The sequence below is a fragment of the Salvelinus alpinus genome, chromosome 29 (assembly GCF_045679555.1).
Source record: "Salvelinus alpinus chromosome 29, SLU_Salpinus.1, whole genome shotgun sequence".
NCBI classification, from domain to species: domain Eukaryota; kingdom Metazoa; phylum Chordata; class Actinopteri; order Salmoniformes; family Salmonidae; genus Salvelinus; species Salvelinus alpinus.
This window is the reverse complement of record NC_092114.1, coordinates 11897101-11919342: the sequence shown is the minus strand read 5'-3', so window position 1 is coordinate 11919342 and position 22242 is coordinate 11897101. Positions and strand designations below refer to the sequence as shown.

General features: G+C 42.5%; 3 protein-coding genes across 3 annotated transcripts in view; 1 reads left to right on the top strand and 2 right to left on the bottom strand.

The window, feature by feature from the left end:
* Positions 1-2530: 2530 nt before the first annotated feature.
* Positions 2531-22242, bottom strand: part of LOC139558942 (stromal membrane-associated protein 2-like) — a 43899-nt gene continuing 24187 nt past the window's right edge. The window contains exons 5-10 of the mRNA XM_071374457.1: positions 6614-6673; positions 6443-6506; positions 5419-5570; positions 5155-5329; positions 3956-4842; positions 2531-3607 (exon numbers count right to left, since the gene is read on the bottom strand). Coding sequence (XP_071230558.1) covers positions 3479-3607; positions 3956-4842; positions 5155-5329; positions 5419-5570; positions 6443-6506; positions 6614-6673 — 1467 coding nt within the window. The 3' untranslated portion in view covers positions 2531-3478. The remainder of the gene's footprint in view (positions 3608-3955; positions 4843-5154; positions 5330-5418; positions 5571-6442; positions 6507-6613; positions 6674-22242) is intronic.
* LOC139558943 (uncharacterized) lies at positions 13408-15582 on the top strand. The gene is made up of 5 exons (XM_071374458.1): positions 13408-13544; positions 13718-13825; positions 13924-14202; positions 14323-14427; positions 14540-15582. Exons 1-5 carry the CDS (start codon positions 13529-13531, stop codon positions 14935-14937), a joined length of 906 nt encoding a protein of 301 aa, XP_071230559.1. The 5' UTR covers positions 13408-13528; the 3' UTR covers positions 14938-15582.
* LOC139558944 (uncharacterized) lies at positions 19798-21972 on the bottom strand. Its single transcript, XM_071374459.1, has 5 exons — positions 21836-21972; positions 21555-21662; positions 21178-21456; positions 20953-21057; positions 19798-20840 (listed from the first exon to the last, which is right to left on the bottom strand). The coding sequence occupies exons 1-5, from the start codon at positions 21849-21851 to the stop codon at positions 20443-20445; spliced, it is 906 nt and encodes a 301-aa protein (XP_071230560.1). The 5' UTR covers positions 21852-21972; the 3' UTR covers positions 19798-20442.

Here is a 22242-nt window from a genome sequence, read left to right as displayed (position 1 = left end):
TAATTCTATCCTGTAGGGTTATTAGCTAGACTAGCATAACTGCTAATTCTATCCTGTAGGGTTATTAGCTAGACTAGCATACCTGTTAATTCTATCCTGTAGGTTTATTAGCTAGACTAGCATACCTGCTAATTCTATCCTGTAGATTTATTAGCTAGACTAGCATACCTGCTAAGTCTATCCTGTAGGGTTATTAGCTAGACTAGCATACCTGCTAATTCTATCCTGTAGGGTTATTAGCTAGACTAGCATACCTGCTAATTCTATCCTGTAGGTTTATTAGCTAGACTAGCATACCTGCTAATTCTATCCTGTAGGGTTATTAGCTAGACTAGCATACCTGCTAATTCTATCCTGTAGGGTTATTAGCTAGACTAGCATACCTGCTAATTCTATCCGGTAGGGTTATTAGCTAGACTAGCATACCTGCTAATTCTATCATGTAGGGTTATTAGCTAGACTAGCATACCTGCTAATTCTATCCTGTAGGGTTATTAGCTAGACTAGCATACCTGCTAATTCTATCCTGTAGGGTTATTAGCTAGACTAGCATACCTGCTAATTCTATCCTGTAGGTGTATTAGCTAGACTAGCATACCTGCTAATTCTATCCTGTAGGGTTATTAGCTAGACTAGCATACCTGCTAATTCTACCCTGTAGGTTTATTAGCTAGACTAGCATACCTGCTAAGTCTATCCTGTAGGGTTATTAGCTAGACTAGCATACCTGCTAATTCTATCCTGTAGGGTTATTAGCTAGACTAGCATACCTGCTAATTCTATCCTGTAGGGTTATTAGCTAGACTAGCATAACTGCTAATTCTATCCTGTAGGGTTATTAGCTAGACTAGCATACCTGCTAATTCTATCTGGTAGGGTTATTAGCTAGACTAGCATACCTGCTAATTCTATCCTGTAGGGTTATTAGCTAGACTAGCATACCTGCTAATTCTATCCTGTAGGGTTATTAACTACAATAGCATACCTGCTAATTCTATCCTGTAGGGTTATTAGCTAGACTAGCATACCTGCTAATTCTATCCTGTAGGTGTATTAGCTAGACTAGCATACCTGCTAATTCTATCCTGTAGGTTTATTAGCTAGACTAGCATACCTGCTAAGTCTACCCTGTAGGTTTATTAGCTAGACTAGCATACCTGCTAAGTCTATCCTGTAGGGTTATTAGCTAGACTAGCATACCTGCTAATTCTATCCTGTAGGGTTATTAGCTAGACTAGCATACCTGCTAATTCTATCCTGTAGGGTTATTAGCTAGACTAGCATAACTGCTAATTCTATCCTGTAGGGTTATTAGCTAGACTAGCATACCTGCTAATTCTATCCTGTAGGTTTATTAGCTAGACTAGCATACCTGCTAATTCTATCCTGTAGATTTATTAGCTAGACTAGCATACCTACTAAGTCTATCCTGTAGGGTTATTAGCTAGACTAGCATACCTGCTAATTCTATCCTGTAGGGTTATTAGCTAGACTAGCATACCTGCTAATTCTATCCTGTAGGGTTATTAGCTAGACTAGCATACCTGCTAATTCTATCCGGTAGGGTTATTAGCTAGACTAGCATACCTGCTAATTCTATCCTGTAGGGTTATTAGCTAGACTAGCATACCTGCTAATTCTATCCTGTAGGGTTATTAGCTAGACTAGCATACCTGCTAATTCTATCCTGTAGGGTTATTAGCTAGACTAGCATACCTGCTAATTCTATCCTGTAGGTGTATTAGCTAGACTAGCATACCTGCTAATTCTATCCTGTAGGTTTATTAGCTAGACTAGCATACCTGCTAAGTCTATCCTGTAGGGTTATTAGCTAGACTAGCATACCTGCTAATTCTATCCTGTAGGGTTATTAGCTAGACTAGCATAACTGCTAATTCTATCCTGTAGGGTTATTAGCTAGACTAGCATACCTGTTAATTCTATCCTGTAGATTTATTAGCTAGACTAGCATACCTGCTAAGTCTATCCTGTAGGGTTATTAGCTAGACTAGCATACCTGCTAATTCTATCCTGTAGGGTTATTAGCTAGACTAGCATACCTGCTAATTCTATCCTGTAGGGTTATTAGCTAGACTAGCATACCTGCTAATTTTATCCTGTAACATAAACATTTATAGCCATCCAATATGTATTGCACTTTGAATGTAGCCTATGAAGTAGAAAGTAACTAATATTATATAATCATTAGTACGCTAACAGTTTAGTTCAATAGCGATGCCAGCCAACACATCTCACCTAGCCATTACTAGCCATTACTAGCCATTACTAGCCATTATTAGCCATTATAAAGCTCTCCTGTCATCTTTGGTTTCTGATTAGCCGGTCGACAATTGACTGAGAATACTCTAGGGTGTGTCACAAACGGCATACTATTACCCTGGTCAAAAGTAGTGCACTTCAAAGGGAATAGGATGGCATTTGGTAATGTACACCTCTGTGTTTTTTCCTCCAAAAAGCCCTCCAGGAGTTGCGTTGAAGACCCCTGTGATAAGAGAGGTAAGGGTCTATGGTAGGTAATGGAGCCTTTAGTAACAGCAAGTACTTACACCAAGTCTGCATCCTCATAGGGCCCTAGTCATAAGTAGTGCACTATAAAGGGATTAGGGTGCCACTTGGAATGCAACCCAAATCTATACAGACTAGGGTGGACACCAACTAACTGAAGTCTGTTTCAAACCAGGAATAGTTCAGTTGGGATGAGTTCATCAGGAATAGTTCAGTTGGATGAGTTCACCAGGAATAGTTCAGTTGGATGAGTTCACCAGGAATAGTTCAGTTGGATGAGTTCACCAGGAATAGTTCAGTTGGGATGAGTTCATCAGGAATAGTTCAGTTGGGATGAGTTCATCAGGAATAGTTCAGGTTGGATGAGTTCACTGGGAATAAAGGCTGATACAGATTACCAATTACACATCAGAGATAGTTAAGCATGCACACACAGTCACTCACATACACACACACACTGGATATGAGATGTATTCTATGCTGTGGTCCCAGTTCAGTGTGACCTCTGTGATCCCTTCACCTCTGAGCCCTGTCCTTTGATTGGTCGTAGAATGATCTGAAGGCAAGCATGGAAATCTGCAAAAATGGCTCTGAAAGAAGGAGAGGAGAGGAGAGGAGAGAGGAGTGAAGAGGAGAGGAGGAGAGAGGAGAGGAGAGGGGGAGAGAGGAGAGGAGAGGAGGAGTGAAGAGGAGAGGATAGGAGAGGAGAGAAGAGGAGAGCTAGAAATAGCTCCTATATAAACTTATCCTCCTCTCCTCTCCACTCCTCTCCTCTCCCCTCCTATCCACTCCTCTCCCCTCCTATCCACTCCTCTCCTCTCCCCTCCTCTTCTCTCCTCTTCCTCCCCTGTTAATTGTCTGATGGAGAGTTTAGTAGAAAAGTCCCCAAAACCTTCCAAGCACCACTGCTGCTCCAGTGACATCAACTGCACTTCCTCTTCAGATAATGACATCACTTCCAGATGTGTGATGTCATCACGTGGGTGGAGCTTTGAGTCGTTGGTCCTTCCATGTGCTGACCGCCGTATCCCATCATGCCGTTGGCTCCGTAGAGGTTCAGTCCCGCCATGTGCTGGGTCATCTGGTGAGAGAAACGCGTGCGCGCAAACACAAACACAAACACAAACACAAACACAAACACATACACAAACACAAACACATACACAAACACAAACACAAACACAAACACAAACACAAACACAAACACATACACATACACATACACATACACAAACACATACACAAACACAAACACATACACATACACAAACACAAACACAAACACAAACACAAACACAAACACAAACGCAAACGCAAACACAAACACAGGTTTGAATACTTTATTAAAATTGTTCAGTTTATGTAAATATCCTGTTACACACATACTTCCTCATAGAAACACAGTCAAACACACATCTGTGTGTCTCACCTGAGTGATGTTCCACTGTTGCTGCTGACCCTGCTGTACTCCGTACACCTGCTGAGGCATGGCCGCCACTCCCCCCTTTATGCCGTTCTGCTGAACTCCCATCATGCCGTTCTGCTGAACTCCCATCATGCCATTCTGCTGAACTCCCATCATGCCGTTCTGCGGAACTCCCATCATGCCGTTCTGCTGAACTCCCATCATGCCGTTCTGCTGAACTCCCATCATGCCGTTCTGCGGAACTCCCATCATGCCGTTCTGCGGAGCTCCCATCATGCCGTTCTGCGGAACTCCCATCATGCCGTTCTGCGGAGCTCCCATCATGCCGTTCTGCGGAACTCCCATCATGCCGTTCTGCGGAGCTCCCATCATGCAGTTCTGCTGAACTCCCATCATGCCGTTCTGCGGAGCTCCCATCATGCAGTTCTGCTGAACTCCCATCATGCCGTTCTGCTGAACTCCCATCATGTCGTTCTGCTGAACTCCCATAATGCCATTCTGCTGAACTCCCATGATGTTTTGCTGCTGAGCTCCCATCATGTCGTTTTGCTGAGCTCCCATGATGCTTTGCTGCTGAGCTCCCATCATGCCATTCTGCTGAGCTCCCATGATGCTTTGCTGCTGAGCCATCATGTTGTGGGGCACTCCTGCCAGGAACGGGGATATGTTGACCGCTTGCCCCGTGACACCCTGTTGAGCCATAAAGCCATTCTGCTGTCCTAGTACCATTCCGTTCTGCTGTTCTCCCATCATGCCATTCTGCTGCTGACCACTCAGGGCCATCATGGAGTGTGATGTGATCATGCCTCCTCCCATCGCTCCCCCCTGCGTGGCCAGGGAATGGTATGATCCGTAGTAGCCCAGCTGGGCTGGGTTCATGTACAGGCCAGCTGGAGATAAAATGAATGTTTGCCCCTCATTAGAGTAAAAGTTGGTAGTCTTGGCATGTTCTGTGAACTATCATTAGACTTGATTAAAAATGACCGTTGGTAAAGGACAGTTACGAAAAATCAAATTGACCACTTTTGTGGCCACTTTTACTCAAAATCAGCTGGAGGTACAAACCTATACTGATAGAGAAACACAGTTGAGCCATTAATTTAGCCATAGAAAAAACATAACCTAGGTTCATTTACAGTCCAAGGACATCAAAGATTAGCAACACATGAAAAAAACGACACAGTGACCACCACTTCTCTTACCTCGTGCAGCCAGGTTCTGGGGCCATGTGGGTGTGGTTGCGTAGAGGGAGAGGATAGAGTCGTTGGACATCTTCGTCCTAGAGCCCTCCTGTCTGGGTGCTGAGTCCAGGAACAGGCTGAGGTTCTCGGGTACCGACGCGGCCACACAACCCCTGGGCATGGAGCTACCCACCGGCTGGAGAGAGGAGAGATTGTCACACAGGTTAGTGTCTGTCTGTTTGTCTATCTGTCTGTGTATAACTGGTCCCTCTCTCTGAATCTCACCGCTGTCTTGGTGGAGGTGGTGGAAGAGGCAGGCAGAGAGCTGAATAGATTCAGGTCAGAGTGCATCGTAGCTGGGTTAGCCGCCACAGGACTCCCCCTCTCTCCAGGGCTGGATCTACCATTAGATACAACATCATGAGGAGCAGGAGCGTCTGAAAGAGAGAGAGAGAGAGAGAGAGAGAGAGAGAGAGAGAGAGAGAGAGAGAGAGAGAGAGAGAGAGAGAGAGAGAGAGAGAGAGAGAGAGAGAGAGAGAGAGAGAGAGACAGAGAGAGAGACAGAGAGAGAGAGAGAGCGAGACAGAGAGAGACAGAGAGCGAGACAGAGAGAGAGACAGAGAGAGAGAGAGAGAGAGAGAGAGAGAGAGAGAGAGAGAGAGAGAGAGAGAGAGAGAGAGAGAGAGAGAGAGAGAGAGAGAGAGAGGGATATGTGTCAACAGCATCCTTGGGAATACCCTCTACATTTCCTCAGTGAAAACAACGTACTGTACAAATACAAATTCCATTCCATTATTATTTTGGAACTTTTGTGAGTAATGTTTACTGTTCATTTTTTATTGTTCATTTCACTTTTGTTTATTATCTATTTTGCTTGCTTTGGCAATGTAAAGATATGTTTCCCATGCCAATAAAGCCTTTTGAATTGAATTAAATTTAGAGGAGAGAGAGGTGAGAGTGAGAGTGAGAGTGAGAGAGAGAGAGAGAGAGAGAGAGAGAGAGAGAGAGAGAGAGAGAGAGAGAGAGAGAGAGAGAGAGAGAGAGAGAGAGAGAGAGAGAGACAGAGAGAGAGAGAGACAGAGAAAGAGTGTGAGTTTTTGGACACATCAGTACTATTTAGACAGCCTGAGTACCAGTCTGTTTGTGCTCTCGTCAACTCCTTGTCGTGTTTGACTTAACCATGAATTATTGGGTTGACAAGAGCACAAAACAGATATAGGACCAGGCTAATGTTGCTACAAATATTGACCATTTCTGTTGAAATCTATGTGTATGTGAGTAGGTGTAGAGAGGTGCACTGATAGCATACCAAGTCCTAGGAGGTCAGAGATAGACGGAGACTGGGTCTGTGTCTTTGGGCTGTTTTCTCTCTTCTGAAAGAGTCAACAACAAAGAAAGCATGAATAACTGAAGACAAAATAAATACCAAACCTAGAATAGAAGATATTTTGTAGAATACTGTACACACATTCAAACTCACCAACTTCATCTTCTCAAACACTACTGGCTCCATGGGGATGTTTTCACAGCTCTTCTCTTTCTAAAGGAGGGAGAAGCAGAGGTCAGAAGAGTGAGGGAGAGGGATTGAGAAACCTGTCCAACCAAAACATAGAGACTCAGAAAACCTGAGTCTACGCCTTCACTATGGTGAATCACTGAAACAATACAGAAATACACTACGGAAAAAGAAGGAACAGCACGTCAGAAATCAGCTTAATGTCATTGAAGAATCCATAGAATCTAATCACTTCTGGTAAAATTGGAAAACACTAAACAAACAACAAGACGAAGAGTTATCTATCCAAAACAGAGATGTATAGATAAACCACTTCTCCAATCTTTTTGGCTCTATAACTGTCAGGATTTGGCCAGGATTGTTCAGGTTTTGGTCACTAAAAATGAAAAAAAAGAAATGTTTCCGCACAAAATACACAGGTTTACAAGGTCATTGAAGTTGATTGAAAACGAAATGACCTGATGAAGATATCCCAGAAGACTTGTACATCTTCAGGTTCCCCAGGAAGATATCATTCAGTAACATTGTGCTTTTTTGACCCTTTTGTTTTTTCCCTTGTTCCAGTTATTATTTGCACCTGTGCCTCATTTCCCTTGTATGTATTTAAACCCTTAGTGTTCCTCAGTTCTTTGCTCTGTGTTTGTATGTTAGCACCCAGCCCCAGCCATGCTGTGAACATTTGTTTCTCCAGTTGGATTTTCTTGAGGTACTCTGGTTTTGTTCTTGTTTATTTTTGATTATTCTTTTGAGGTTTGTTTTTTCCCTGCTGTTCTTACCACTTTGTGGATTTTCCTTGTGTCTTGGAGGATATACATTTTTTCTCTTGGAATTACTTTTGACGTTGTGGATTTATATTTTTGCCTGAAGATCTTTTCCTTTTTTCTTTATTAAATCACCGTCTCAAGTACTGCTGTGTCTGCCTCATCTTCTGGGTTCTGCCGACTATTAGTGGCTCAGTTTACTAAGTGAATGTTTCATGACTAAGTGACTGGGTCATGACAATAACATTCAGCAAAAACATACACATGATCAAATACAAATCTTAGAATCAACTATTAAAAACTCCAATTACATTGAATGAACTACAGGACAAAATACAAACCCTCCAACCCAAAAAGGCCTGTGGTGTTGATGGTATCCTCAATGAAATGATGAAATATACAGACCGCTAATTCCAATTGGCTGTAGTTAAACTCTTTAACATCATCCTCAGCTCTGGCATCTTCCCCACTATATGAAACCACTGACTGATCACCCCAATCCACAAAAGTGGAGAAAAATTTGACCCCAATAACTACCGTGGGATATGCGTCAACAGCAACCTTGGGAAAATCCTCTGCATTATCATTAACAGCAGACTCGTACATTTGCTCAGTAAAAACAATGTACTGAGCAAATGTCAAATAGTATTTTTTTTACCAAAGTACCGTACGACAGACCACGTATTCACCCTGCACACCATCAAATCAAATGAAATGTTATTGGTCACATACACAGCAGATGTTATTTTGGGTGTAGCGAAATGCTTGTGTTCCTAGCTCCAACCAAGGAGGGCCTACAGCAGTACTTAGATCTTCTGCACAGATTCTGTCAGACGTGGGCCCTGACAGACCTGGGCCCTGACAGACCTGGGCCCTGACAGTAAATCTCAGTAAGACAAAAATAATGGTGTTCCAAAAAAAAGTCCAGTTGCCAGGACAACGTACACAAATTCCATCTAGACACCGTTGCCCTAGAGCACACAAAAAAATGAAAAATACCTCGGCCTAAACATCAGCGCCACAGGAAACTTCCAAAAAGCTGTGAACGATCTGAGAGACGACGCAAGAAGGGCCTTCTATGCCATCAAAAGGAACATAAAATTCAACATACTAATTAGGGTCTGGCAAAAAATATATATACAGTATATATTTATTTTATATTTTTAACCTTTATTTAACTAGGCAAGACAGAACAAATTCTTATTTACAATGACTCACCAAAAGGCAAAAGGCCTCCTCGGAACCCGGGGATAAAAAACAAAAAAATCATATAAATATATGGCAAAACATCACGACAAGAGAGACAACACAACACTACATAAAGAGAGACCTAAGACATCAACATAGCAAGGCAGCAACACATGACAACACAGCATGGTAGCAACACAACATGACAACAACATGGTAGCAGCGCAAAACATGGTAATAGCACAAAACACGGTACAAACATTATTGGGCACAGACAACAGCACAAATGGCAAGAAGGTAGAGACAACAATACATCACGTGAAGCAGCCACAACTGTCAGTAAGAGTATCCATGATTGAGTCTTTGAATTAAGAGATTGAGATAAAACTGTCCAGTTTGAGTGTTTGTTGCAGCTCGTTCCAGTCGCTAGCTGCAACGAACTGAAAAGACGAGCGACCCAGGGATGTGTGTGCTTTGAGGACCTTTAACAGAATGTGACTGGCAGAACGGGTGTTGTATGTGGAGGATGAGGGCAGCAGTAGGTATCTCAGATAGGGGGGAGGGAGGCCTAAGAGGGTTTTATAAATAAGCATCAACCAGTGGGTCTTGCGACGGGTAAACAGAGATGACCAGTTTACAGAGGAGTATAGAATGCAGTGACGTGTCCTGCAAAATTATTCACCCCCTTGGAATTTACCTATTTTGTTTCCATACAACCTGGAATTAAAATGGATTTTTGGGGGGTTGTATCATTTGATTTACACAACATGTCTACCACTTTGAAGATGCAAAATATTTTTTATTGTGTTACAAACAAGAAGTAAGACAAAAGAACAGAAACCTTAATTATTCACCCCCCAAAGTCAATACTTTGTAGAGCCTCCTTTTGCAGCAATTACAGCTGCAAGTTTCTTGGGGTATGTCTCTATAAGCTTGGCACATCTAGCCACTGGGATTTGTGCCCATTCTTCAAGGCAAAACTGCTCCAGCTCCTTCAAGTTGGATGGGTTCCGCTGGTGTACAGCAATCTTTAAGTCATACCACAGATTCTGAACTGGAATGAGGTCTGGGCTTTTACTAGGCCATTCCAAGACATTTAAATGTTTCCCCTTAAACCATTTGAGTGTTGCTTTAGCAGTATGCTTAGGGTCATTGTCCTGCTGGAAGGTGAACCTCCGTCCCAGTCTCAAATCTCTGGAAGACTGAAACAGGTTTCCCTCAAGAATTTCCCTGTATTTAGAGCCATCCATAATTTCTTCAATTCTGACCAGTTTCCCAGTCCTTGCCGATGAAAAACAGGATGGTGTTCTCAGGGTGATGAGAGGTGTTGGGTTTGCGCCAGACATAGCATTTTCCTTGATGGCCAAAAAGCTACATTTTAGTCTCTTAGTCTCCCACATGCCTTTTGGCGAACACCAAACGTGTTTGCTTATTTTTTTCTTTAAGCAATGGATTTTTCTGGCCACACTTCCGTAAAGCCCAGCTCTGTGGAGTGTACAGCTTAAAGTGGTCCTATGGACAAATACTTCAATCTCCACTGTGGAGCGTTGCAGCTCCTTCAGGGTTATCTTTGGTCTCTTTGTTGCCTCTCTGATTAATGCCCTCTTTGCCTGGTCTGTGAGTTTTGGTGGGCGGCCCTCTCTTGGCAGGTTTGTTGTGGTGCCATATTCTTTCCATTTTTTAATAATGGATTTAATGGTGCTCTGTGGGATGTTCAAAGTTTCTGATATTTTTTTATAACCCAACCCTGATCTGTCCTTCTCCACAACTTTGTCCCTGACCTGTTTGGAGAGATCCTTGGTCTTCATGGTGCCGCTTGCTTGGTGGTGCCCCTTGCTTAGTGGTGTTTCAGACTCTGGGGCCTTTCAGAAGAGGTGTACATATACTGAGATCATGTGACAGATCATGCGACACTTAGATTGCACACAGGTGGACTTTATTTAACTAATTATGTGACTTCTGAAGGTAATTGGTTGCACCAGATTTTATTTAGGGCCTTCATAGCAAAGGGGGTGATTACATATGCACACACCACTTCTCCGTTTTTTTATTTTTTTATTTTCTTTAAACAACTATCTTTTTTAATTTCACTTCACCAATTTGGACTATTTTTTCTATGTCCATTACATGAAATCCAAATAAAAATCCATTTAAATTACAGGTTGTAATGCAACAAATTAGGAAAACACCAAGGGGGATGAATACTTTTGCAAGGCACTGTAGAGGGAGTATTGGTGGCAAATCTGATGGCTGAATGGTAAAGAACATCTAGCCGCTCGAGAGCACCCTTACCTGCAGATCTATAAATTACGTCTCTGTAATCTAGCATGGGTAGGATAGTCATCTGAATCAGGGTTAGTTTGGCAGCTGGCATGAAGGAAGAGCGATTACGATAGAGGAAACCAAGTCTAGATTTAACCTTAAAAGCCTGCAGCTTTTATATGTGCTGAGAGAAGGACAGTGCACCGTCTAGCCATACTCCGAAGTACTTGTGTGAGGTGACTACCTCAAGCTCTAAACCCTCAGAGGTAGCAATCAAAACCTGGAGAAGAGTCCACTAAGCAAGCTGGTCCTGGGGCTCTGTTCACAAACACAAACAGACCCCACAGAGCCCCAGGACAGCAACACAGTTAGACCCAAGCAAATCATGAGAAAACAAAAATATAATTACTTGACACATTGGAAAGAATTTACTACAAAACAGAGCAAACTAGAATGCTATTTGGCCCTAAAGAGAGAGTACACAGTGGCAGAATACCTGACCACTGTGACTGACCCAAAATGAAGGAAATGTTTGACTATGTACAGACTCAGTGAGTATAGCCTTGCTATTGAGAAAGGCCGCTGTAGGCAGACATGGCTCTCAAGAGAATACAGGCTATGTGCACACTGCCCACAAAATGAGGTGGAAACTGAGCTGCACTTCCTAACCTCCTGCCCAATGTATGACCATATTACAGAAGAGAGATTAAAGTAGATGTGACGTGTCAAAATTTTGATTGATGACCCTATGTGAACTCTATGTGAACTCTATGTGAACCCTATGTAGTGATGACGTGTGCATGTCTTCTGGTCAGGCAAGCCTGGTTAGGTGGGGGCTATGGGGTGAGTAAGGGTCCATTTGACAGGCCGTTAATGATTGATGACCCAAGCCTGATTTATGACCCTATGTAATGATTTATGACCCTATGTCATGTAGAAGGGTGCATGCCCAGGGGGGTTGGTGGGGTTGAGTAAGTGACCATGTGTCAGGTCAACCTGTTACTGTTTCTCACGGTTTGGGTTGGTTAATGCCCCTTATAAAGCCGCTGAACAATTCCTGTTTAAGAGTGCACAAGATAACCCCCTGAATATTAAACAAAAATGACACCTATGCCAATTTTAGGGATGTTATGCTCGGCTTGTCATGAACCCAGTGACCAAAGCCTTGAAGAAGTTCTGTGTGAAGCTCCAGAATGTTTTAAAGGATTTTTGGGTACGAGTGAGGGCCCTATGTCTTACATATTCCACCCTGAGGATTCTACGGTAAAGATATTCACAGACAGTGGATCCAAACCCATTTATCAGGCAAAACCTGGGATTTTTTCTCCTGCTCTGGGGATGAGAGAATGGCTAAAGATCAGGCTGGCTCTCTGTAAAATTGAACAGGCTCTGAGTGGTACACAGCTGCCGGGCTATGCGTTGGAAGAACAGGTCTGCGGACGCTGTGATCTGAAAGCTCTAAGAATCGCTTCAATGGACTATGCCCCTAATAACAAAGTGACAATTTTAGCCTGTGAATTTTATGATGGTGCTAATGCTACAAAGTCTGTCAATTCTCCTGTAGCTTCCAGAGCCTGCAAAGATGTCAACTTTTTTATGCCTGTGTTTAGTTTTAAATGGTTGGATTATCCGATTTTCATAACCCTTATGAATAAGCTGGACATTCTCTTCCAAAATCGGGAACAGTTAAAGCGCTGGGCGAGGCTTTCCTTGAGACAGAGTCAAGACCAAAAGGCCCGACGGAGGATCTACCCCTGGAGTGAAAACTTACCAAGTGTTGATGTACCTAGCAAGAGAGCCTTGCCTTTTGAGGGCGAACTCGACACGGACAATGGCGGGTGGTTGCATAAGCCCCCTGGATCTGTAAGAAAGGCATCGTAAAAGACCTTAAGAATGTAAGGATATAAAATGTATGTACTAAATATTTTGAATGAAATAAATGGTTTTAAAATCAGAATCTCACCACGTTATGAACTCTCGCGTTTGTTCACTCTTAGCGCAGTCTGTCCCTGAGAAAAAACTTGCGGAAAAAGCCATGTGCGCGCGTATGTGCGTGAGGGAGTTTTCTTTAGTGGCTGTGTGTGTTTCAAAAACAGAAAAAGTGGGGGGCTGGGGTGTGTGTGTTAAAAAAATACCCTTGCATCTGCGCTCAAGGCTCTCTCTCTCTCTCTCTCTCGCTCTATGCCAGGGGGGTCGTTTGAAACCAAGGTTTACACTAGCCTGCAAAACAGATGCCTACCCCCCAACAATAATATTGTGTCTTACGACTCCTAATCTTAAAGGCCTTTCATAAAACTATTTTTTAGGTGGGCTAAAAAGTCATTCATCCCAGCGATGTCGAGACCACCCCACCCCTGCATCTAGGTGCTAGCACCCCGGAGATTTTAGAAGATCCAAAAGGATCCTAATGTTTAGACACACCCAATACCATGTGTTTGAAATGTGTCAAATATACCATGGGCGGGGGTATAGCCCGAAAAAACGACAAACCCCAAATGCTATGTAAAAATCATTCAGGGGTTTTTCTCTAGGTCGTAGGGTACAAAAGCGCTAGAAACCAGGGGCAATGTTAGCAGCGTTTTAGTTCCGATGCAAACAGCACCTCCAGAAACTCCAAGAATCGTTATCGGACTGAAGCGTTAAAAAGATAATCGGGGAAAACAGTCTAATGGATCTATCGCAAGGTGAGTTCTTGAAATAAATCTTTATATTAGATTTGGTTGTTGTGGGGAATTGTTTGAAAAGCGGGGTATGTTATAGAAATATTAAACAATCATTAGGACCAGTATGCTTACCGTATAACAAGGCAATATTAGCTAAAGTGATTATAGCTTTAATATTGTCGAATGTTTTATAGATTCTGAAGCATTCACGCAGATACTCCGAGGTATAACTGAGCTCGAACCATCCAATGGGGCTCCGGAACAAAGTGCAGACAAACAAACGCCTACCCTGAATTGTAAACGTAAGTAAGCTCCAAGAATTCCATACATAAAAATATTTATACCTTAAAAACAAAAAGTGTGGGCATCTTATATTAAAAGTTATTTTATATGTTTACAGAGGACCTAAAGCCTAGAAGGTTAAACGAGGCCCTATGGAGCCTGAACGGTTTCTGCCAAGCATATGACTACGAGACAATTATCCCCTATGACCCGGATGTTTTTACACACAAGCCACGAACACAGGATTTAAACGGCAGGTCAACTCCCCTGGGACAGGACAACGTTGTCCCCCATATTTCTAAACACCAAAGGATAATTAGTGCTCAGATCCACAGTTCCGCTTCACCCGAACAATTCTACTTGGCCGATATTCACGAGACCTCGTTCCAAGGACAAGGTATGAATCAATTATATATTATTATTTATAGCGTTATTTTATTATTTTTTTATTTATATATTTTTTTTATGCCGGAATATGTTAAAACCAGGCCTTATATTGTTTTTTTTGTTTTTTCAGGCTCAACATCTACCGAACCTGCAGATGCTGTAATACTGGCTGAACAAAGACATCAGCCCCTGGTTTCAGAACTTCTTCAGAACAGCCCTCGTCAAAAAAGCCGAGGTATTTAATTAATGTATTGTTAATATATAGGCTTATATCTGAAATGTATTTGGCATTTTTAACATATTTTAGGGTTAATAACCTATTTTTGTATGTATTATTTTTATTTCAGACTCCTCACCGGCTTATAAAGACAACACACAAACATCGGAGGATGCCCAGACAAGCATCCCCGAGGAGGCTCCAAAGACACCAGTCAAGAAAACAGCGAAACCTGATGATTTCAAAGATTTAAATGACATTTCTGAGGTAGACGATTTGATGTTCTGTGAAGCTGCCAACCTTCTTGAATCGGCCAATTCTGTGGGGGCAACAGCAGATTCTGAAATAGACCAAGACCGTTTTTTCAAAGCGTTTACCCTGGGTTTAAAATCACGAAAGGCTCTACTCCAGAGGCGCATGTGTATTCTACTCGAGCATCAATACAATCAGGATGTGTCATTCTGGCGTAGCGAGCTACCCCGTATGTTAAAAAACATTAGGGCTAAAACAAGCAAATACCGCCGTTAAAAAACACACATGTAAACACACACACACACATCCTTAATTAGACAAATGGCGCCCCCTATAGACCTAAGTGAGACAATTGAAACCCTCTTAGCCATGATCCCTACAGAGCTCCAAGATATAGTTAACCATATGAATGATTCGGGGGTAATTGACATAATGACAATAGATGAAAATCTATTATCACAGATTCCCTCCGAACTCATAGACATTATTACACGTATGAATGAGTCAGGGCCTTCCGAGGAAAACATGTTATCACAGATTCCCGAAACCATCATATCTCTAATTACCCAGCTTAACGCGAGCCCTAGGTTTAATTCGGCCCCACATACACCTCTAAGACAGCCTTTAACAACATTGTCCGAAGAGTCTGAAAGTCAATATGATGTTTTTGAACAGTTGGACAAATGTCTAGCAAATCTGGAGGGGGGCGGTCTTGAGATCAGTGTACAGAACGAGAGCCCTAGGTTTAATTCGGCACCCCAGACACCTATAAATCAGCCTTTAACACCAATGTCCGAAGAGTCTGAAACCCAATACGATGTTTTTGAACAGTTGGACAATTGCCTAGCAAATCTGGAGGGGGGAGGTCTTGATCGAAGTGTACATGTTTTGCGTCGAAATAAATTCAGCAATATTGAGGTTCGACAGTTTTTCAATTTCGCATGGGGGGGTCAGATTCGGGAATATGCTGTGTTTTACGTAATGCTTATGGACACTTTGAATGAACTGTTAGCTAGGATTAGAGATTATAGCGAACCTAGGGATCTCTTACAGTTGGAAATTTGTGGAGACAGTCTACAGAGCAAGGTATCGCTTATTTTACAGAATGGTGAAGCAGAGCTTGAACAATTTGTTAAACTGCTAGAACGCCTTGTTCAGTCAAATTTAAACGTGCTAGCAGATAGGACCCTCGAACTTGTAGTACAATTAGTACGACAACCACAAGGGGGCGGGGGTCAGAGAAGAAAGCTCGAGAGTTTAATGCAGTCCGAAATCATAAGCAATAAAAGGGCCTATCTCATAAACGTTCCCAATCCAGGTAATAAGCTATGTTTTGCCATAGGTTTGGCCCACTTACTCAGCCCAGGATGTACTGATCAAGCCGCGTTACAAAAAGCTCGAGAGCTACAAACTGCGGTGGGTCTCGGTATACAGGATGCTGTGGCTTTCTCAGACATAGTCAAATTTGAAAACTTTCTGAACATCAAGATTGTGGTTTTGTACCACAGTAGGGCTAATGACGCTCTCCTCAAGTTCCAAAATATACCCGAACCACATCCTAAGACTATGTACTTTTATGTGCAAAATGAGCATTACTATGCCGTAACTAACATCACAGCCTTTTTAGGCGCTCCATATGTCTGTCCAGCCTGTCATACCGGCTACACACGCATGGGGGGGCACTCGTGCCGTTACAACTGTTCAGTATGTCTGGATAAACATTGCCCTATGCAGCCGCTAAACTTGACCCCCTGTGCGGATTGTCACCGCACATGTCGTTCGGCCTACTGTTACGAAAAACACAAAACTGAAACATGGCATCCCAAGGCATGTAAATCTGTAAGCAGTTGTGACATTAACAAGAAATGTCCAAAATGTCATTGCAATTACAACCTTAAAATAGATAGCCCTAAACCTCATGTTTGTGGAATTATACACTGCCCAATCTGTAAAGGTCCTTTGAAAAGCAGAGACGCGGAAGCGGTTCAAGAAGTAACACATGAGTGTTACATTCAGCCCTTGGCTGAAGATGAACATACAGAGAAATATGTGTTTTATGATTTTGAGACAAATCAGCAATCAGGGGTTCATTTGCCTATTTTTGTGTCAACCATGACTTTCAAGGGTGAAAAATGGTCGGCCGAGGGACCCAATTGTGCCCGGCTCTTTCTAAAACATTTTAGAAAAGCCCAGTACAGAAACTTCACGTTTATAGCTCACAATGCTAGAGCCTATGACGCCTATCTGCTTCTGAACCCTTTGATACAGCAAGGCGTGGCCCCCAGTGTCATAGCTCAAGGGAGTAAAATATTATGCTTTGTTGACCCCGCCTTCAAACAGAGATACATTGACAGCTTAAGCTTCTTACCCATGAGATTGGCTCAAATGCCAGAGGCCTTGGGTTTTGAAAACTCTGTCAAAGGCTATTTCCCTCATTTCTTCACATCTGAGGAGAATCTACATTATATAGGATCTTATCCAGCCCCCGAAATGTACGGGTGTGATCAAATGTCTCCCAAAGAGCGGGAGAGATTCTTGACATGGTACGAGACCGTAAGACATGGCACTTTTGATTTCCATAAAGAGATGGAATCATACTGTGACAATGACGTTGTTATACTTCGTGAAGGATGCCTCAGATTCAGAGAAGAGGTAATCAAAGATGCGGGCATTGACCCCTGGAGCTGTACAACTATTGCATCCGCGTGCATGAAAACCTATCGTACACACTATCTAACTCCTGAATCTATAGCTATCCCATCGCCAGACAACTACCGACGCCAATTCAAGGCCTACTCTAGTGGTTCCATTCAATGGTTGGAGTACTTGGCCCAGGATAAAGATATTTTTATCCAACATGCTTTGAATCGGGGGGAGAAGGCTTTTGGGCCTTACCATGTAGATGGATACACACAGATTGACGGGGTTGAGACAGTGTATGAGTACAACGGTTGTTTCTTCCACGGTTGTAAATTATGCTTTGTCCCCCAGGCCTTGTGTGTCCTAACCCAAAAGACTTTTGGGGAAATGTATCAAGAGTTTCAAGACAAACTGAATTCTTTAAAGGCTACTTACGGGTTAAAAGTTGTGGTTTTGTGGGAGCACGAATGGACAGCCCTCAAAAAGGCGGATCCTAGTGTTAAGGCCTTCCTTACCCATTATGACCCTCCAGAGCCCCTGGAACCGCGACAGGCCTTGTTTGGAGGCCGGACCAATGCTTTGACATTGCGTTATGTAGCTCAACCCGACGAGACAATAGGCTATGTAGATTTTACATCCCTATATCCTCATGTAATGAGTTCCTCATTCTATCCTATAGGGCATCCTGAAATTATTCACAGCGACTTTGACGAACCCCAAAATTATTTTGGTTTAATCAAAGCGACTGTCTACCCTCCTAGGGGGCTGTTTATACCTGTGTTGCCTTACAAGGGTCCTAAAGGAAAACTTTTCTTTCCCCTTTGTCGCACATGTTGTGAAAACAACAACCAGGAAAACCCCTGTGATCACTCAGATCAACAAAGAGCCCTGACAGGTGTATGGGTCACTGTAGAATTCTCTAAGGCTTTAGAGAAGGGGTATCGTGTGGCCAAAATCTTTGAAGTGTGGAACTTTTCCAGGAAATCAGACACACTTTTTAAAGAGTACATCAAAACCCAAGGCCTCTGGCATTTGAGCCAATCTCATGGGTAAGAAGCTTAAGCTGTCAATGTATCTCTGTTTGAAGGCGGGGTCAACAAAGCATAATATTTTACTCCCTTGAGCTATGACACTGGGGGCCACGCCTTGCTGTATCAAAGGGTTCAGAAGCAGATAGGCGTCATAGGCTCTAGCATTGTGAGCTATAAACGTGAAGTTTCTGTACTGGGCTTTTCTAAAATGTTTTAGAAAGAGCCGGGCACAATTGGGTCCCTCGGCCGACCATTTTTCACCCTTGAAAGTCATGGTTGACACAAAAATAGGCAAATGAACCCCTGATTGCTGATTTGTCTCAAAATCATAAAACACATATTTCTCTGTATGTTCATCTTCAGCCAAGGGCTGAATGTAACACTCATGTGTTACTTCTTGAACCGCTTCCGCGTCTCTGCTTTTCAAAGGACCTTTACAGATTGGGCAGTGTATAATTCCACAAACATGAGGTTTAGGGCTATCTATTTTAAGGTTGTAATTGCAATGACATTTTGGACATTTCTTGTTAATGTCACAACTGCTTACAGATTTACATGCCTTGGGATGCCATGTTTCAGTTTTGTGTTTTTCGTAACAGTAGGCCGAACGACATGTGCGGTGACAATCCGCACAGGGGGTCAAGTTTAGCGGCTGCATAGGGCAATGTTTATCCAGACATACTGAACAGTTGTAACGGCACGAGTGCCCCCCCATGCGTGTGTAGCCGGTATGACAGGCTGGACAGACATATGGAGCGCCTAAAAAGGCTGTGATGTTAGTTACGGCATAGTAATGCTCATTTTGCACATAAAAGTACATAGTCTTAGGATGTGGTTCGGGTATATTTTGGAACTTGAGGAGAGCGTCATTAGCCCTACTGTGGTACAAAACCACAATCTTGATGTTCAGAAAGTTTTCAAATTTGACTATGTCTGAGAAAGCCACAGCATCCTGTATACCGAGACCCACCGCAGTTTGTAGCTCTCGAGCTTTTTGTAACGCGGCTTGATCAGTACATCCTGGGCTGAGTAAGTGGGCCAAACCTATGGCAAAACATAGCTTATTACCTGGATTGGGAACGTTTATGAGATAGGCCCTTTTATTGCTTATGATTTCGGACTGCATTAAACTCTCGAGCTTTCTTCTCTGACCCCCGCCCCCTTGTGGTTGTCGTACTAATTGTACTACAAGTTCGAGGGTCCTATCTGCTAGCACGTTTAAATTTGACTGAACAAGGCGTTCTAGCAGTTTAACAAATTGTTCAAGCTCTGCTTCACCATTCTGTAAAATAAGCGATACCTTGCTCTGTAGACTGTCTCCACAAATTTCCAACTGTAAGAGATCCCTAGGTTCGCTATAATCTCTAATCCTAGCTAACAGTTCATTCAAAGTGTCCATAAGCATTACGTAAAACACAGCATATTCCCGAATCTGACCCCCCCATGCGAAATTGAAAAACTGTCGAACCTCAATATTGCTGAATTTATTTCGACGCAAAACATGTACACTTCGATCAAGACCTCCCCCCTCCAGATTTGCTAGGCAATTGTCCAACTGTTCAAAAACATCGTATTGGGTTTCAGACTCTTCGGACATTGGTGTTAAAGGCTGATTTATAGGTGTCTGGGGTGCCGAATTAAACCTAGGGCTCTCGTTCTGTACACTGATCTCAAGACCGCCCCCCTCCAGATTTGCTAGACATTTGTCCAACTGTTCAAAAACATCATATTGACTTTCAGACTCTTCGGACAATGTTGTTAAAGGCTGTCTTAGAGGTGTATGTGGGGCCGAATTAAACCTAGGGCTCGCGTTAAGCTGGGTAATTAGAGATATGATGGTTTCGGGAATCTGTGATAACATGTTTTCCTCGGAAGGCCCTGACTCATTCATACGTGTAATAATGTCTATGAGTTCGGAGGGAATCTGTGATAATAGATTTTCATCTATTGTCATTATGTCAATTACCCCCGAATCATTCATATGGTTAACTATATCTTGGAGCTCTGTAGGGATCATGGCTAAGAGGGTTTCAATTGTCTCACTTAGGTCTATAGGGGGCGCCATTTGTCTAATTAAGGATGTGTGTGTGTGTGTTTACATGTGTGTTTTTTAACGGCGGTATTTGCTTGTTTTAGCCCTAATGTTTTTTAACATACGGGGTAGCTCGCTACGCCAGAATGACACATCCTGATTGTATTGATGCTCGAGTAGAATACACATGCGCCTCTGGAGTAGAGCCTTTCGTGATTTTAAACCCAGGGTAAACGCTTTGAAAAAACGGTCTTGGTCTATTTCAGAATCTGCTGTTGCCCCCACAGAATTGGCCGATTCAAGAAGGTTGGCAGCTTCACAGAACATCAAATCGTCTACCTCAGAAATGTCATTTAAATCTTTGAAATCATCAGGTTTCGCTGTTTTCTTGACTGGTGTCTTTGGAGCCTCCTCGGGGATGCTTGTCTGGGCATCCTCCGATGTTTGTGTGTTGTCTTTATAAGCCGGTGAGGAGTCTGAAATAAAAATAATACATACAAAAATAGGTTATTAACCCTAAAATATGTTAAAAATGCCAAATACATTTCAGATATAAGCCTATATATTAACAATACATTAATTAAATACCTCGGCTTTTTTGACGAGGGCTGTTCTGAAGAAGTTCTGAAACCAGGGGCTGATGTCTTTGTTCAGCCAGTATTACAGCATCTGCAGGTTCGGTAGATGTTGAGCCTGAAAAAACAAAAAAAACAATATAAGGCCTGGTTTTAACATATTCCGGCATAAAAAAAATATATAAATAAAAAAATAATAAAATAACGCTATAAATAATAATATATAATTGATTCATACCTTGTCCTTGGAACGAGGTCTCGTGAATATCGGCCAAGTAGAATTGTTCGGGTGAAGCGGAACTGTGGATCTGAGCACTAATTATCCTTTGGTGTTTAGAAATATGGGGGACAACGTTGTCCTGTCCCAGGGGAGTTGACCTGCCGTTTAAATCCTGTGTTCGTGGCTTGTGTGTAAAAACATCCGGGTCATAGGGGATAATTGTCTCGTAGTCATATGCTTGGCAGAAACCGTTCAGGCTCCATAGGGCCTCGTTTAACCTTCTAGGCTTTAGGTCCTCTGTAAACATATAAAATAACTTTTAATATAAGATGCCCACACTTTTTGTTTTTAAGGTATAAATATTTTTATGTATGGAATTCTTGGAGCTTACTTACGTTTACAATTCAGGGTAGGCGTTTGTTTGTCTGCACTTTGTTCCGGAGCCCCATTGGATGGTTCGAGCTCAGTTATACCTCGGAGTATCTGCGTGAATGCTTCAGAATCTATAAAACATTCGACAATATTAAAGCTATAATCACTTTAGCTAATATTGCCTTGTTATACGGTAAGCATACTGGTCCTAATGATTGTTTAATATTTCTATAACATACCCCGCTTTTCAAACAATTCCCCACAACAACCAAATCTAATATAAAGATTTATTTCAAGAACTCACCTTGCGATAGATCCATTAGACTGTTTTCCCCGATTATCTTTTTAACGCTTCAGTCCGATAACGATTCTTGGAGTTTCTGGAGGTGCTGTTTGCATCGGAACTAAAACGCTGCTAACATTGCCCCTGGTTTCTAGCGCTTTTGTACCCTACGACCTAGAGAAAAACCCCTGAATGATTTTTACATAGCATTTGGGGTTTGTCGTTTTTTCGGGCTATACCCCCGCCCATGGTATATTTGACACATTTCAAACACATGGTATTGGGTGTGTCTAAACATTAGGATCCTTTTGGATCTTCTAAAATCTCCGGGGTGCTAGCACCTAGATGCAGGGGTGGGGTGGTCTCGACATCGCTGGGATGAATGACTTTTTAGCCCACCTAAAAAATAGTTTTATGAAAGGCCTTTA